We start from the raw sequence: 16,294 nt of genomic DNA on the forward strand, positions 1-16,294 counted from the left end.
GTTACATTGCGGATCGTAGCCTGCCCTCTCTAGGAGCAAAGTCTTCCACGATATACATCCTTCCTAGGCCCTAAGACACCTGTGAGAGATTTCCTTGGGGCTTGAGATATTCTTCATTTACGACCAAGTAAAGCAAAGCAGGCCTGGGACGAGGGCCAATACGAATCGTAACCACCGTCATCCGAGATCAGCCCCTCGGCCTCGACATGATTCGGCAATGTAATCAACACCATCGAGGCTTTGCAGCATTGCCCTCGCAACCGGCTAGACCGAGGCTGTCGTTTCGTTCATAATTTTCTTGATACTGAAGACTTTACCATCTCTCCGGACGGCCAGATTGACAAAAGATCCGGACCAAGACACCAACCAACACCATGACTACAGCTCAGAACGAGGTCCACCTTGAGGATTTCGGCAACATCTTTTCGCTCGATGGCAAGGTTGCCGTAGTGACGGGTGGCTCCAGAGGACTGGGACTCTATGCCGCGTCTGGGTACGTTGTTCAACATACTTATGTTGCAGTGAAAGACGAGACGCGACTGACGCACTGCCAGCTTGCTACAGGCGGGATGTTCCAAGGTCTTCATCACATCACGCAAAGCCCAAGCCTGTCAAGAGGCGGTGGACGCGTTAAACGCATTGCCGTCGAAAAGGCCCGGCGCCCAAGCCATCTCGATTCCGGCCGACTCTGCTTCGATTTCCGAACTCGAGCGACTGGCGACCGAGATCAGCAAGCACACCGACCACGTCGACATCCTCTTCGCCAACGCCGGGGCGACCTGGGGCGCGCCGTTCGGGAAACACCCCCCCGACGCGTTCACCAAGGTGCTGAACCTCAACGTCAAGAGCATCTACTACACGGTCCAGATGCTGCATCCCTTGCTCACGCGCAACGCCACCACCGCGAATCCCAGCCGGGTCATCATCAACGCCAGCGCCGCGGGCATCGGCGTGGGCAGCCTGGGGGAGAACGCGACCCACGCCTACTCGGTCTCCAAGGCGGCAGCGATCCACCTGGCCAAAATCCTCGCCGTCGAGCTGGGCCCCCAGGGCGTGGTTTCCAACGCAATCTGCCCTGGGTTCTACCCTACTAAGCTGGCGGCAGGTCTCATCGAAGCCACCGGCGGTCGTGCCGCCCAGGCCGCAAGGGCGCCCAACAACCGCCTCGGCGAGCCAGAGGACATGGCCGGTCTGGTTGTTTTCCTCGCCAGTAGGGCCAGCGTTCATATCAACGGAGCCGTCATCTCTACCGATGGCGGCGCGATCCATGGCAGTTCGAAACTGTGACGTCGCCGTGGAAACGAAGCTGAGACGTGGGAGGCTTTCAAGGCATTTGGAACCGAGTTGTGGCACATTGAGTTGTAGAAAACGGTCTGCGAATCCAACTATGAGTGCGGCCTTTCCAATTGATAGATTCTTGCTGTTTGAATACAATGAACCTCCTATGTAAGCTCGCTTAGGCCCACGCTTCCTGGTCTATAGCTAGCTAACTAGCTAGCTTCTCACAACTTGGCCTTTACACCTTGTCCAGCTTTCAACGCCCGCACGGCGGCCAACGCCGTTTCGAGGCTTTTGGGCGTGTGATCAAAGTAGATATGGCTTGATTCACTGCTCGCCTGTCCCCGGAAGGTCCGGGCCTTGATGCCGTGGCTGATAGTAGCCCCTCGAACGTGCTGGAAGATTTTGGCCACTTCCCAATCCTGTCCATTGCCCTCGGTGCGAGGGTCGAAGCCGACCATCGTACTGTATCGATCCAGCAGTTCATCGGCCGTTGGCATGCCGGAAGCCTCGCGGTTGGCGTCCGTGTACGGAGACTCGTGGTACTGGGAGCGTGGCCGGCCGATCTTGTAGTGTTCGTTCCAGAACGGACTGAGCGTGAAGGCAAGGTCCATCAGCGGGTGGCCGATGGTGGAAAGCTCCCAGTCGAGAATGCCGATGACGCGTGGCTGGGTCGGATGAAGGATCTGTGTTTTGAGGCACCGAGTTAAATCCAGGCCGGGTTTTCCCCTTTAGATGTCTCCTGACTCTGACTTACTACGTTGTCGAATTTGAAGTCGCCGTGCACAATGGCGACCCGATTCCCGGGCAAATGGTCCCGGACGTAGGATATCACCTCGTCGAAGCCTGCGTGTGCGCGTCCTAGCACCTCACCCGTTGTCTTGTCTTTGACGGCCGCCTGCTGGGCTTCAATGCGCGAGAACGTGTTACATTGCCGTTTGTAAAAGTCTGCCTTCTTTCCATAATTCTGAAGCCCGAGAGAGTCCGGATCCAACGAATGGAGCCACCCGAGCGTTTCGATCAGAGAGAACCAGCTGAAAACCCGCCGGGTTAGTGGGATTTCCAGTAGAAGAACCTGTGTCCTGACGGATTCACCTACGCTTGTCGTCTTTCTGCCAGGGGTAGCTCTCCTAGGTCGAGATCCTTGATGATTCTACCCGAGATAAACTCCATGATCTGTGCATCGAAAGATAAAATTCCCTGTCAGTTTGACCAGAAACATTGATGCTGGGACTTACGTAGAACTCGGTCCCAATGACGGCCGGATCCATGCAGAGAAGATACACCTTTGGCACGGGAAACCCGTGGACCATTCCCAGGCCCTGCAACACCTTGAACTCACGGTCAACTTGATGCGCCACGGGACTGATGAGCGGCCCGGCGGGCTTCTTCCGTAACACGAAACGTGTACCACTGTGGAGATGGGACTATGAGCATCGTCAGACGGCAACAAGGAGGGTTCACGTACACGGCATCGTCGACAAAATACGTGGGATTGCTCTGTCCGTAGCCGATTTTGGTCGTCTTTACCGGTACTCTCAGACCCGGGACCTCGTGAACACGACCGAGATAGCTGCTCAGGGCGGCGTCGTCGAGACCGTGGTCGCTGGAGCCGGAACTCGAGCTCCGCGTTGTAGGTAGCAAAGACATGGTGCTAAACAGAGAGCGAAATCGGTCAAGCATCTTGTCGACGTTTACGGTTTAAATCTCAGACCTAACGTTGACTATCTTAGACAAGATATATATTGACCTACACGCCATATGCCGAGGTCCGCGGCACTTTTATAGTATTCGCTGCAACTACCAGGGGGTAAATTTCTACTGGTGATGATGCTTAGGCGCGGTTTCTCGGCCATTTGGTGGGCGACAGCAGCTTAAGAACCTGGCCGACATCCTCTAGACATGTTACTTTAGTACAGTGGAACCACCACTTAGAGACACCGCAAGCCTGACCGGTGTCCGTTGGGTCGTTTCGGAGTTGCTGCCACTATCTGAATCGCTATTCCAGGGTCACCCTCAGTTTTTCTCGCCCCAAGCGCGCTGGGGGAACCATTGTTCCTTGGTCAACACATTGCCATCAACATCACCACAATCAAACCAGATGGTGTCTCCCCAGCCCAGGCATCCTATTGGGGGAGCATGTGAGCACAGTCGTCGGTTTACGTAGGTCTGGAAAGATGGCTTACCTCGCTGATCTGCCACGTAGATGCGGGTACCTCTCAGCTGCTGCTCCTTCAAAGATTCTGCATGATCCTTCACTCTGAAACAGTACCGGCAAATCCCTTTCTGATGCCAGACGGGCCTGTCACTCGGGGTGAGGAGTGAACCTGGTCCTTGGGTCAGCTTCTCGGGGTTTCAAACACGACGTAATACGCACCGGGCCTCCAATCCATCAATTCCAAGTGCATGCCACTTGGGTCGCGATCGGATCTCAAGAATCCCACGCCCGTCAAATCGTCTTGGGCCAGATCGTATGCCTCTTTCCATTGCTTCGCATAGTGAGCTTTTCCAAAGGGGTGAAACCCCACGCCTGGGCGGAAATCAACAGCAGAGTCGTGCGCCATGCCGAATGACTGGTAGAACTCCATGCTCTTGTCGTAATTGGAGCAGTTCAACATGAAGTGCAGCCACTGTGTGTCCTCGTAAGCGGGAAGCTGGACTCTGCCGAGATCGTACTGTGACCCTTTCTCGATTTCAATGAGCTCGACCTGGATGTCTTCCCGATCCACAAACAGAGCTGTGGTTGTTTTTCCCCATCGACGGTTGATGGTCAGTTTATCGTATAGAAACTTGATATCGGGAAAGTCCTTTTTGACGCGTTGGACTTCGGCATTGACATCTTCAACCAGCATGGACAGGCCTCGGCTTCCGATCTGATTAAAGGGTGCCGGCCACCCGGGACCCCGATTCAAGGTTTTCCACTGGTACAAAATCAGGTGCATAAAAGGGTCGGTTGGCATCCTCATGCAGACGGTCTTGACGAGGTCAGCCTTGGAAACTCCGCGCGCCTTATAGTATTGCTCTGGGATATCTGTATGGCGTTAGTTGAGTCGACCAGCGCAGCCAGGCTCTCGCCAGCGAATACCTTCTAACGCGTCAAAGCCTCTGTCGATGACCATGCCCCAGTCCTTGTAGAACTCGACCTGGGCATCGACATCGGAGGTTGTCTGATGCGCTGCGAAGAGGGAAACATAGGTTGACTTGGACATGTTTGTTAAACTTCGTGTATCTGGTAGATTGCAGCAATCGCTGGATTGAAGCAGTCCTTGTCATTGATATACCTAGAAGGATCCACCGTAGCTTTCTCCATGATTTCGACTCCACAAAGGTGGTTCCGAACCTCATACGAGTCGGAGAAACCGATTGCGACTGTGGAAGACTTGTTTAGTAAGTAGTTTTCCAGCACAGAACAGGCACCGATGGCAAAGTCCTGTGCACGTTACCTCACAGAGCTCGATGGCAATCATGTGTGCAAAGAGATTCCATGTGCTGTCTATTGAAAGCTCTACCGATCATTACACGTCCAATGGGTGCGGGACGACGACAATGATGTCGATTTAATTCTTACGTCATTTTTGACCAGCCCAGTTGGGGGGTCGGGGTCCCTTGGTCTCTCATCAAAGTCGCAAACTCCGAATCGTAGTTCAAAGTCAAGTTATTGGTTCTCGCCGACAGGAACCACATCGCATGCTACACGAAGCAACGAATGAGGAGTTTTGTTTATGAGCTGAGTAGCTCGCCGTCCATCCCAACAAAGGGGATACTTTGATTTCGTCGAGGTTGATTTACCTTTCCTTTGGGCGTCTTGAATTTTCACTCTATCTTCTTCAATTGGAACACACTTGGTGGCTGCCAGAGTGCTCACTTCAGAGCAATTATCCTCTCATACTCAGCCTGGAGACCTCTGGGTTGGGCTCCATAGCAAGGTCTACGACGTGAGTGAGTTTCTCAAAGAGCACCCGTAAGTACCTCTCTCAACGGCAGACTCTCCTTCGCCTTTTTGCTGACGCTTGACCTCCGGACGGCGGCGGAGAAGACATTATACTAGAAGTCGGTGGCACAGATGCCACACAAGCATTTGAGGATGTAGGACATAGTGCCGAAGCACGTAATCTCATCAGCAAGTTTTTACAAGGGGGAATTGAAGGTTACGGTAAGATTGCAGCATTCTGGGACCGTGTCTGAGCCTGATGCTGATGCTCTCTCTCTCCATTAGACGAACACGCAAATAAGACGAAAAGCGCACTCGGAGACTCCCAACAATAGGGGATTTTCATCTACTAGTCTCTTGATCCTGCTGGTACTGGCCGCAATACTTGTATACTACCTCGGGATGGGGTTATAGATGAAGTCCATAGCACCGCCGTATGGCAAGGGGTCCTCATGTACAGAAACGAATAGTATAGGCGGTTCAATAGTGGGACAGGTCCCATTCTACTTCTCAACTACTTCCACGGCTGAGGATACAAAACTAGCTAACCCGCGTTTTGTTGATTATAGCAAATTTACTAGTGCAGAATATCGTAGCAATCTTGCGGAGGTCTTGGTTCCGTACTCGATCGGAAAAATACGAGTCGAGAGGCGTGGTACGGTGACAACTACTTTAGCCGTTGAAGCCCACCATATCCATCCTAAGACGCCTCAACTAAAGAAAAGTAGGCTTATGCTCACAACATGGATGTGTCTGGTTTCGCGATTGTAGTAAGATGCCTTCTTAGCTCACACCATTGTGGACCGACACTGATCATACATAAAACTCAGACGGGCGCTGCCAGCGGTATTGGGAAAGCCATCGCGTTGGGGTTCGTCAAGGAAGGCGCAAAAGGCGTGGCGCTGATTGACATTGACGGAGCCGCACTGGAGACGGTCAAGAAGGAGATTGTCCAAGATTTGGCTCCCCCGGACTGCAAGGTTCTGACCTATGTGCTTGACACAACCGATGAAAGTGGCGTGGAGCGTGTCGTTGAAGCTGCCTACGGCGAGTTCGGCAGGCTCGACTACTTGGTAAACTGTGCTGGAATCATCCGGTTTTGCTCTGGAGGAGCCGCCGAGATGTCGACTGTGGACTTTGACCGGTCACACGATGTGAACCTGCGAGGGGTCTTCTTCTTCCTCCGGGCTGCGACCAAGATCATGTTGGGCCAGCCTCTCCGAGAATTATCCCTCGACAAGCGAAGAAAGCACCGTGGAAGCATCGTCAATATCTCCTCGGTGAGCGGCCTCACCGGTCAGCCTGGGGCCCTGGCCTACAATAGCTCCAAGGCAGGGGTGCTGGGGCTGACTCGCGGCGCGTCCGAGGACTACGCTGCGCGAGGAATTCGCGTTAATGCTGTTTGCCCGGGTTATGTCGATACTCCATTGACACGGGGCCTGCCTGGGATCCGAGACGAATTGGACAACCTGGCGACAAATCTGACGGCAATTGCTCGTGTGGGATGGCCCGAAGAAATCGCCGACGCAGTCCTTTTCTTGAGCGGTGGAAGAAGTTCTTTCATCACCGGTGCGACGATCGTGGTGGATGGAGGCTATATCACGAGGTAGGACATTGATAGATTAGTGCCCGACATGTACGGCTCGTTCTTTGGGAGGACTGAACCTACCTGTCCTCTATCAGACCTGAAATCTAGCGTCCTATAAGGCACGGATCTCCATCTCTTTCTTTCAAGTAAATCCAGGTTGTTCCCCTAGGATCTTTCTCGTCTTACATTATTGACATTGCGGAATCTAGTGTCATCCACTGCTGTGCGAGGGTAAAACCTGCAAAGCCTTCCAAGTGATTCTTGTTCTTTCTACATGCTAGATTCCTACGTAGAGATAGTTCGACGTGAGTCGACAAGCATTACCGAGCCACGAGCCGGCGACCATCCATTTTTCTTTCCTCAAGACTCTCGCAGTTCAAGGGGACAGGGGATCTTTGGAGCTAGCAAGGAGGCTTCCAGCATGGTAAATCATACATATCGATGCTTTCCGGGAGTAGCGGCAGAAGTAAACTCGAAAAATTCCTGCATGAGATTGGATGGATCGAAATACGGGTCGAATATTCCATCATGGTCCAATGCGGCAAAGTCTTCTTGGGAGTAGGGCCCGCTCGGCGTATCGATATCCTTTTCTCCTGCTTTGTTCTGGGTCCGCTCGGTGGCTGGTACGGAGGCCTGTAGCCCCGGGGAGTTAGCATCCTGACTCTGGCCATGAGGATCGTCCTTTGGCGGTGATTGACCGGACCCTTGTCCCATAGCCTGTCGCCGGGGTTTGGGAGTTCCAAACGCAGCCGGTAACGAGGGGATTTCAAAGATTCTTGGTGTGATGATTGGGGCTTCGATCGGTAAGCAGTTAAGATTGTCGTTGGTATTGGCAGTTGGACTCAGTTGAAGGTCTGGATACTGAGAGAGGAACCCGACACCGATAGTCCAGTTTTTCAGGTCGTACATGACGACTTCAAAGTTGGGATCGAGAACAAACCCCGGTGGGTTAGAGCTCACGGACAGAGGAATGTCGATGATTTGTTTGTCAATATTCTGAATCTGGAAATGTCGAACAAGTTGGATGGAAAGGCCTTTGACGTTGTAGTTCTGCCACGAATTGATGAGCTTTTCTCGCAGGCTTGGCCTGTTGGGGTCAATAAGTTAGAAGGATAGCTCCACGGTTAGATGGAAGGAATTGACAGAAAGTTTCAGGATACTGACCAGATTAGGCAATCAATGAAACCTGGATGCTCTTGAGAAAGCTGGGCTTTGGTCGGCCATAGCCAAGGCGGCATTTTGATCAGGTTTTCGTAGCACGGAAAGACGAGAAACTAGAACAGGAAATATTCAGCGCGGCCCATGAAACTATCCATCTCCTCATCGTGTCTGATATACGGAGAGCGGTCGAGGGCGGGGTGCTTACCATGTAGAATCTGTACAAGGCCCAGAATTGTGAAACGCATTCGATCCGAGTCCTAAAAAGCAATCTCCATCTGCTGACAATTTCGCAGGCACAAAGCGCTACTGCACGTCTTTGACATTCCATCTCTGAGAGTTGCGGCGGAGGACTCTCTTCGCTTGTCTCGATTGGTGGCGAAGCCGGCTTAATCCGCGGCGTGAGCCGGTCAAGAATGTCCTCGTAGAAGGTTTTGGACTGAATGATTTGACGCACAGAAGCTGGGAATGCCAATTGTCAATACACTGCTCAAAGTGCCTGAGCGCGCAGAACAAGTTAGAACATACCCGTGGTCAAAAATACCGGCTCCTTATCTAAGGCACAGCTGCGAATTAGGAAGTCGAAACCTAGGCCGTGCTGGTTGAGAAGTTTCCAATTGGAGACTTGCTCAACAATCTGCTCGGGTGACACTTCGAGAGCAGGCACGGGGATATTTTCCCGATGATGAAGGGAGGTGCCTTGGAACATGGTAGAGCTGAGAAAGGGAAGAGAGTTGTCGTATGCAATGCGGTCGTACGCTCTATCATTGGTGTCTTCGTCAGAGGACGGAGGGGTGGCCACTTGTTCCACTTCAGCAGCTGGCTCTGATGGCGCATCATGTGGACTTGAACAAGTCCGTCTGTTATTTGCTGAGGTTGAGGCCGTGTTGGCCATGCCCAAACATTCCTGGGTGAACAGGAGGATAGTCTCCATCTTGGTCTCAAATTTGTCCAAAGTTGATCTCAGGTTCGAGTTTTCTTCGACAAGATTCTGGAATAAGACATTGTGGTCTCCCCGGACCGCCTGTCGCAGTCGCTCTTCGAGGACGGTAACTTTGCGCTTCACAAGCTCTCGATTCCTTCTCTGGCCAACACGGTCGACCAGCCGCTTGCGATCCAGCTGCTGTGGGGTGAACTTGGTTTTCCAGTTGCCCTTACCCTCCTTGGGATTTTCGCTCCTTGGTTTGCGAGGCATGACATTGAGGGAAAGTAATACTGGAAGCGATAGAGATGGTGTTTGCTGGTTAGAAGGTGAGCTAGCTGTGAAAGCACGATGGGCAGGAAATATGCAGCGATAGAACTCTCCTGGAAGCGCACCCTCAACTGTGATCACAAGGCCTCAGGCGGGGTCCGGGGGACCTCCACCACACCTCGTGAGCCGGAGCGGGGGAGGCGCGCCAATGCTCACCACAGATGCCACTTTCGCTAGTACTCGCCACTCGCACATAGTTTTACCGCCCTCTGGTTGCATGCCCCCCTGTCTCTGAATAGGAACTGTATCGAGCCTCTGTCTAGCCCTTTCGAGGCTTGGGGTCAGAACGCATTGGACGCCTACGAGTCGTGGCATTCTGCGGTACCGGATCCATCCGCGTCTAGGCGGTCGGCAAGACTTATGGAGGACGGTAACACCGAAGGGCTCAGTCCTGTTCTGATTACCCGGGAATCATTTATTCTGGACAACCGTGCATAAAGTGTGCACAGCCAGGGCGTGGTTAGGGTCGAGAACGAGGCCCGACTGCGTCTCCACGATGGCGGTGACATTGGCTAGACAATAATTCTCCATCGCTGTCCAGGGGAAGCAGCATTCAACCTTGAAAGTGCGTCGTAAAGGTACGACTCGTAGGACAATCGAGGAGCCGAGCCCAGAACCGAGGCTTGCTACTTAGGCTTGGGGGGAACAGTAAGCGAAGGCCCGGGATAGGCCCAGGTCGAGTTTTAGGTTTAGCCTCCCAAGGCTCTCCACCCCCTAACTTAGTATGCAGCCTGCAGGCCCTTCAACGCCATCGTTTGGGAGTCTTGCTGTCTCCGAGACCCTATGTGCGCGAGTTTCTTAGCTATGAGAATCGGTGCCCCGTTGGCTCATGCCTTTGGTGCTAGGACTATAACTAGCAATGTGCTACCACTTGGCACATACGTCATACGGAGGCAGATTGGTAAGGGAGTCTGTTGGTTCGGTCAAGAGATACAGGGTGGAATGATGCGTAGTTCATGCAGTGGCTCGACTCGCCAATGCAGTGGTGCACCCCGCATTCGGGGACCCCAGTCTTCCTGGAACCCTCCATAGACGAGCAGGACTCGAGCAGTCACTCTCCCACCGATATCCTCGTACGAGGTACTTGGTTCACTTCTAGCTCCAGTCAACACAGTGAATGCTGCGATGCTTCGGCTGAGGAACAGCGATGACAGTGCGCGCTCGCCGCCAATCGCAAACGATACCCATGCCACTCTCGAACGAGCCCTCTAGCCCCAAGGTTTTAAACTTACCGAGCAAGCTAGCGTGGTGACTCGGCGCTAAGTCCAGTGACAATTTGGATTTGATCATTTGCCTCTTCATTTGTCTGCTAAGCGAAGCGCGCCTGTGGAGTAGAGTAGAATCTTCCATGTATCGTGTGGAAAAGCCGGACATTTTCGACATCCTCATCACAATTTTCGGGGGCCTGCGGCTAAGCAATGCGAGCGGGTTGTGTTAACGCGCCCTTTTGTTCACGCAGAGTTAAATCGATCCAGAGGGGCGGCTTCTCCCACAGCATAAAGGTGTCCTGATCTTCAATCCACTTGCTGCTGTCGCTTCGAGAGTCCAGTTTCAGGTCGAATGACCAGAGGAGCTTGGACAGGATAATTCGGAGCTCTCCATAGGCAAGGCTAAATCAGAACGACACAGTGAGCGCAATCCGTCTAGGTAATAAGAGTAGAAGACCCACTTACTTTTTACCCACACAATTTCTTGGGCCTACTGAGAAAGGCTGCACGACTTCTTTGTTGTCATCTTCAAATAAATGGGCCGGGACATCATCTGGATCCCGAGCGGGATCAGAGTCTGAGAGATATCGTTCCGGTAAAAAGTCATCTGGTCGATAGAAATTCTCTGGGTCATGGTTCGTGGCCCATTGGCTGACCCCGACAGTTGTATCTCCTGGTACCCACTGATTCTCGAGGACTTCGCCCTTGTCTGGCACAATCCGTGGATGTGTGTTTGGGGCAGGTGGGTAACAACGGAATGATTCCTCCACCACGGCCGAAAGGTACCGGAGAGAGTTGGTGTTGACCATTCCTATGGATTGATATGTCGGAAAGGCATCCCGGATCTCTTGAACAAGCCTTCTGTACACTCCGCGATGCCTAAGGATGAGGTATAGAAGACCAGAGAGAAACGTGGCCGTGGTTTCACTCCCCGCCACCATAAGGATCATAGCTGTTTGCTTTATCTCAGCATCGGTCATGCCACGCTCGTCATTGTGGCGAAGGATGTAACTCATAAAGTCTTTTCGATCGATTGTGTCTTTCCTCGCCAGTCGCTCGTCCACGGTCTTGATAGCACTTTGATCTGTCTGCTGCTTTGCTGCTGCCATCTCATGGGGTATCAACCACCCTCTCAGGCTGGTCAACTTGTAGTAGAGAAGTGCTTGCATCCAGGGGTGCATCTTGATGCCTTTGAAGATCATAGTGACCCACTCATGGTACTTTCCTCCTTCCAAACATCCAAATGATCTACTATACGTCAATTCACCCATAATGTCAAAGGTAGTAAAATTGAGCCAGCGGACAATATCTTGCGGGCCCTTGGTACATTCTTCACTGAGTTTCGAGATCAAAACATCAACGTAGTATTGTAGACGTTCTTCCTGCTCCACTAGTGCCTTTTGAGAAAAGGCGTGGGCGACGATGCGACGCATTCGAGCGTGATCTTTTCTTGGAGCAGTATTGATAGCTGGTGCCTCGGCAAAAGTGGGGAGAAGACCAGAGCCTCTCATGTCCTTTGGCATTTCATTCGCACGCAGTCCGTAGCTAAGCACATCAGATGAGACCTACAAATCAAGAGAATGAAGCTGTACATTTCCTTCCAGGCGTTCTTGGAAGTATAGGAAAGCTCCTTGGGGCCAATTCGAACAAACTTGTCCGTATTTCTTGTGCAACTTCAAAACCTCTCTGTGTAGTCTACCAGCAGTGGAGTGATAAATGAACGGCACGCGTGAAGCCGCCCACAATTTGGGGCCAGGATAGTTTCGAAGGGGATGAAAATATACATTATATAAAAGCTTTCCCGTGGTGTAGGTCACGGCCTGTATAGTCGTCAGTCAAAGATGATGCCTTTTATACCAGGACAGAGAAAATGTCTGGTTACCAGAATAAATATGAAGACCAGGGTCCTGATAGGTAGAGATCTGTCAGATATCTGCTAAGTCGGAAGAGTTCCTATCTCTAAAGGCATAGTGTTCGTAGTGGTCGGGAATTTGGAATTGCCCATTGTAATGTAGAGGGCGATCAGTTCCAAACATATCTTGAAGCAAAACATGAGAGTATTGGGGGAAGAAAATTAGGAAACGATACTACGTGGCTTTAGATCCAACATTCAGGTCGACCTTGAGAGTCGTAACGAGTCGTATCTACAAATTCGTATCTACACCGGAAGAACTAGCGTCCATTGAACCAGCCAGTCATCCCATAGCTTTGGGTATGCTACATATCTATTTTCATTGCCGCATGCTTCGCTAAAGCGTGATTTATATCTTTCAAATGGTTTGACAGCGTGTTAATCTTCACCTCACCGACAACGGATATCTCGATACAACTCTGGTTTCCCTTTTATCGGTATCTAGCGGATATTATACCGGCAAAAATGGTCCAGGATCAAGAAGTCTGGTTTAGTACTTACAAAATCGAGCCCAGCAATATAGTTGCATCTAACATTAGATACAGTCACCGGCTGCTCATCGGGTCTTGGTGCGGCACTGGCAAAGCAGGTCTACGAATCAGGCAATGTTATCGTGGCGACGGCTCGAAAGCTCGAGATGATAGACTACTTACCCGACGATTCCCGAGTTTTGAAACTCTCACTTGATGTCACTTCCCGACCACAGGTCGACAAATGCATGGCAGAAACAATAAAAAAGTTCGGGCAGTTGGATGTTGTCGTCAATAATGCAGGGTATGGGCTCCTTGGCGACACCGAGAGCATTCGCGATATTGATGCTCGAGCACAAATGGAGACGAATTTCTGGGGGTTGGTTAATGTCACCCAGGCTGCCCTGCCATTATTTCGGTCAGTCAAAACAAGAAGAGGTGGTTTGTACGTTCAGATCAGCTCTATGGGCGGAAGAGTATGTTTTCCAGGAACGGCATACTACCATGCCAGGTAAACTTAACATCTTACTCTTCAAAGTTGAAAATACGTGATTGCTGACCATATTCGAATGACAGTAAATTTGCTTTAGAGGGATACACAGACTCGCTTTCCAAAGAAATGCACCCGGACTGGAACATCAAGTTCCTTATCATCCAGCTTGGAAGCCTCCGAAGCGATTTTGTGTCCAAGCGAGAGATGGGACAACGCCATCCGGCTTACCTTGACCCGGGATGTCCATACAACAAGTTTGAGGAATATACATCCAGCAAGGATGCGAGTAAAGGCTGGGGAAAGCCGGAGGATTATGCCAAAGTCGTCTTCGACGCCGTTCAACAGCGCGGTGAAAAAGGCCTTCCACTGAGGCTTCCTCTCGGTGCGGATGCCTACAACGTCATTCACTCCCACGTCCGAGGGAATCTAACAGAGCTTGAAGAATGGAAGGCGATATCAATCAAGCCTTCTCCCGACACAATCACTCGGTCGGCAGACTTTTTTACCTCTCTACGTTGAAGTCGACATCTATGATCGTTTCAAAAGTCTGCTACTTAGTCGGCTATGTTGACCATCAAGAGCCCTCCAAATATTGATCGCTTTGAAGGGATTCTCGTACATATCCGTATCGGATGCTTTTCACTTGCTAAGAAGACCGGACTGTTGGTGGCCCCTATGGTGAAGCAAAAGTCAATAAAGATAACTGAAATGTTTGTAACTCTTCGGGGCTCCTCGGCCGTCAGGGCCGCCCGATTGAAGGTGTGATCAGGCTGGGCCACGGCAGTGACCATGCCTGAGTCGCTCCTGATTCAGGGGGACTGTACCCCACTTGGAGTAGCAGTGGGGTAGCTAGGGACGCACCATGAACGTGATATCCAACACCGGGGCCCCTCAAGAGCGAGCCCACTCAAAGTGAAGTATTACGAATCGTACGTAATTTTAAGAAGAGCGGTATAGGGCTGTACTTATGTGCGCTTGCCATGCATGATATTCTGTTCGTGTATTATTTTATTCTCCATTTTTGTCAGCACCTCTCCCTCAGTCGATATATGCGAAATTGAGGTTCTTCTTAACGATGATCAGCTGGCAATTACAACTTATTACCGTCATCAGTACCCTGGTGATTGCAGCTCGAATATGGTATGACAAATATATCTTCAACAAAAAATATCGGCTACCGCCAAGAGTTCCAGGCATACCATTCTTGGGGAATTCTCTCCAGGTCCCCAAATGGCATCAGGGTCCGTGGGCCATGGAGTTGGCCAACAAGTACGGCGAGATGTATGTATCTAGCTTAGTTCACTCACGATCCGTGAGGGAAGGAAGTATCTTACCAGGCACATAGGTATACTTGCAAGCTTGGAGCTCACACTTGGGTCTTCCTAAACTCGTCCAGAGTTGTTAATGATCTGCTGGAGCGAAGGTCCGCCATTTACTCGTCACGGCCACCGTTCCCTATGGCATCTACGCTCATGTCGGACGATTGTCGCATTGTGCTTCAACCTTACGGCGACGCCTGGAGGCAAACTCGAAAAATCATGCACGGGATTCTCAATAGACAGAACCTGCCGACCTACGCCCCCTTTCAGGAGTTGGAGTCTCAAGTCCTTCTTTACGACTATCTTCACGTCCCCGAGAAGTGGTATGCCGCAAATCAAAGATTTTCCAATGCCGTCATCATGAGTGTCATCTTTGGAAAGCGGATGCAATTGGAAGACCCGAACATTACTGCTCTTTTCGAAAGTGCAGCGGACTTTGCAGAAGCACTACAACCAGGGGCCTGGATTGTGGATGGCTTTCCATGGCTTGCAAAGCTTCCAACCTTCCTTCAATGGTGGCGTCGTGCAGGTTTAGCGATGCGGAAGAAAACGCTAGAGTATGTGCTTGCTTGACTCTGGAAGGAAGCAACTAACCATAGTGTCTAGCTGCTATCAGAATGAAGTCACAAACCTCGAGCGGCGAATGGCGTCCGGCGTGGCTCGAGAATGTTTCGCCACAAAGTTTCTGAGAGACCCAGCCTCTAAGAAGCTGAGCCACAACATGAGACTGGTAACTTTGGGGTCCATGGTCGAAGCAGGAAGTGATACTACGCGCATGATTTTGAGTATGATTATCGCCGCAGCTGCTACAGATCCCCGATGGGTGGCTGAGGCCCAGAAACAGCTGGACCACGTCTGCGGTAGCAATGCTGAGCGATTACCATCCTTCAGTGACAAGAACGAGCTACCATATATCACGGCAACAATCAAAGAAGCCCTTCGATGGCGGCCTGTCTCGGAACTTGGACCGCCAATCCTACTAATCCAGGATGATGAATATGAAGGGTACAGATTTCCAGCGGGCACTCTCTTCACCTTCAACACCTGGAACCTTCACCTCAGCCCGGATGAACACAAAGACCCCCATCGATTCTGGCCGGACCGGTACCTCAACATGGGGAAAGACCTCTCTGATCCTCTCAGAGGCCATTACGGGTTTGGGCCCGGTATGACAAGGAAAAATCTCATCCACGACCACGCGGACAGCCTTCTGACTGATTTATAGGGCGACGCGCCTGCGCAGGGTATCACATTGGAGACACCAACCTTTGGATTGCCGCAGCTCGACTCCTATACTGTTTCAACTTTTCTGAAATACCGGTAAGGGGAGACTTGGAAAACCCGGCATGTTACAATGCTAACCGCAGGCTTAGGGCCAACCGATTGATACTTTGGGCACTAACTGGTTCGAACACCGGCACGCTCCGTTCCCAGTGAAAATCAGTGTACGGTCGAAAGGACACGAGGAGCTCATTGAAAGGGCTGGTCAATCAGCGGTGGATACCCAATACTAGAGCCGGAATCAGCCTTTGGACCACTGATGGAGACTTATCTGTCGAGAATAGATTATGAATGTAAGTAGTGTTGGACATCTCAACGCAGGGAATAACTGAATTGTGCCAAAACGGCATCGAGTCTTAAAACTATCGCTTCGTAAAAGACAGAAGCATGTTTTCTCGGCGTTA

General features: G+C 51.4%; 8 protein-coding genes across 8 annotated transcripts; 4 read left to right on the plus strand and 4 right to left on the minus strand.

The window, feature by feature from the left end:
• Nucleotides 1-374: 374 nt before the first annotated feature.
• Z518_11315 (uncharacterized protein) lies at nucleotides 375-1,287 on the plus strand (the record flags this gene model as incomplete). The annotated part of the gene is made up of 2 exons (XM_013411259.1): nucleotides 375-493; nucleotides 555-1,287. The coding sequence occupies 2 exons, from the start codon at nucleotides 375-377 to the stop codon at nucleotides 1,285-1,287; spliced, it is 852 nt and encodes a 283-aa protein (XP_013266713.1).
• A 215-nt stretch (nucleotides 1,288-1,502) lies between these two features.
• Nucleotides 1,503-2,928, minus strand: Z518_11316 (uncharacterized protein; the record flags this gene model as incomplete). The annotated part of the gene is made up of 5 exons (XM_013411260.1): nucleotides 1,503-1,964; nucleotides 2,036-2,312; nucleotides 2,378-2,454; nucleotides 2,517-2,691; nucleotides 2,747-2,928. 5 exons carry the CDS (start codon nucleotides 2,926-2,928, stop codon nucleotides 1,503-1,505), a joined length of 1,173 nt encoding a protein of 390 aa, XP_013266714.1.
• A 366-nt stretch (nucleotides 2,929-3,294) lies between these two features.
• On the minus strand, nucleotides 3,295-4,487 carry Z518_11317 (uncharacterized protein; the record flags this gene model as incomplete). Its single annotated transcript, XM_013411261.1, has 4 exons — nucleotides 3,295-3,404; nucleotides 3,465-3,605; nucleotides 3,656-4,309; nucleotides 4,364-4,487. The coding sequence occupies 4 exons, from the start codon at nucleotides 4,485-4,487 to the stop codon at nucleotides 3,295-3,297; spliced, it is 1,029 nt and encodes a 342-aa protein (XP_013266715.1).
• A 1,465-nt stretch (nucleotides 4,488-5,952) lies between these two features.
• Nucleotides 5,953-6,819, plus strand: Z518_11318 (uncharacterized protein; the record flags this gene model as incomplete). The annotated part of the gene is made up of 2 exons (XM_013411262.1): nucleotides 5,953-5,979; nucleotides 6,040-6,819. 2 exons carry the CDS (start codon nucleotides 5,953-5,955, stop codon nucleotides 6,817-6,819), a joined length of 807 nt encoding a protein of 268 aa, XP_013266716.1.
• A 407-nt stretch (nucleotides 6,820-7,226) lies between these two features.
• On the minus strand, nucleotides 7,227-9,150 carry Z518_11319 (uncharacterized protein; the record flags this gene model as incomplete). Its single annotated transcript, XM_013411263.1, has 4 exons — nucleotides 7,227-7,884; nucleotides 7,962-8,071; nucleotides 8,164-8,417; nucleotides 8,484-9,150. The coding sequence occupies 4 exons, from the start codon at nucleotides 9,148-9,150 to the stop codon at nucleotides 7,227-7,229; spliced, it is 1,689 nt and encodes a 562-aa protein (XP_013266717.1).
• Nucleotides 9,151-10,618: 1,468 nt separating this feature from the next.
• Nucleotides 10,619-11,938, minus strand: Z518_11320 (uncharacterized protein; the record flags this gene model as incomplete). Its single annotated transcript, XM_013411264.1, has 2 exons — nucleotides 10,619-10,817; nucleotides 10,881-11,938. The coding sequence occupies 2 exons, from the start codon at nucleotides 11,936-11,938 to the stop codon at nucleotides 10,619-10,621; spliced, it is 1,257 nt and encodes a 418-aa protein (XP_013266718.1).
• Nucleotides 11,939-12,792: 854 nt separating this feature from the next.
• Z518_11321 (uncharacterized protein) lies at nucleotides 12,793-13,809 on the plus strand (the record flags this gene model as incomplete). Its single annotated transcript, XM_013411265.1, has 3 exons — nucleotides 12,793-12,820; nucleotides 12,873-13,308; nucleotides 13,374-13,809. 3 exons carry the CDS (start codon nucleotides 12,793-12,795, stop codon nucleotides 13,807-13,809), a joined length of 900 nt encoding a protein of 299 aa, XP_013266719.1.
• Nucleotides 13,810-14,365: 556 nt separating this feature from the next.
• Nucleotides 14,366-16,123, plus strand: Z518_11322 (uncharacterized protein; the record flags this gene model as incomplete). Its single annotated transcript, XM_013411266.1, has 5 exons — nucleotides 14,366-14,571; nucleotides 14,636-15,166; nucleotides 15,216-15,775; nucleotides 15,835-15,929; nucleotides 15,983-16,123. The coding sequence occupies 5 exons, from the start codon at nucleotides 14,366-14,368 to the stop codon at nucleotides 16,121-16,123; spliced, it is 1,533 nt and encodes a 510-aa protein (XP_013266720.1).
• Between the last annotated feature and the right edge of the window lie 171 nt (nucleotides 16,124-16,294).

This window comes from Rhinocladiella mackenziei (assembly GCF_000835555.1).
Source record: "Rhinocladiella mackenziei CBS 650.93 unplaced genomic scaffold supercont1.12, whole genome shotgun sequence".
NCBI classification, from domain to species: Eukaryota; Fungi; Ascomycota; class Eurotiomycetes; order Chaetothyriales; family Herpotrichiellaceae; genus Rhinocladiella; species Rhinocladiella mackenziei.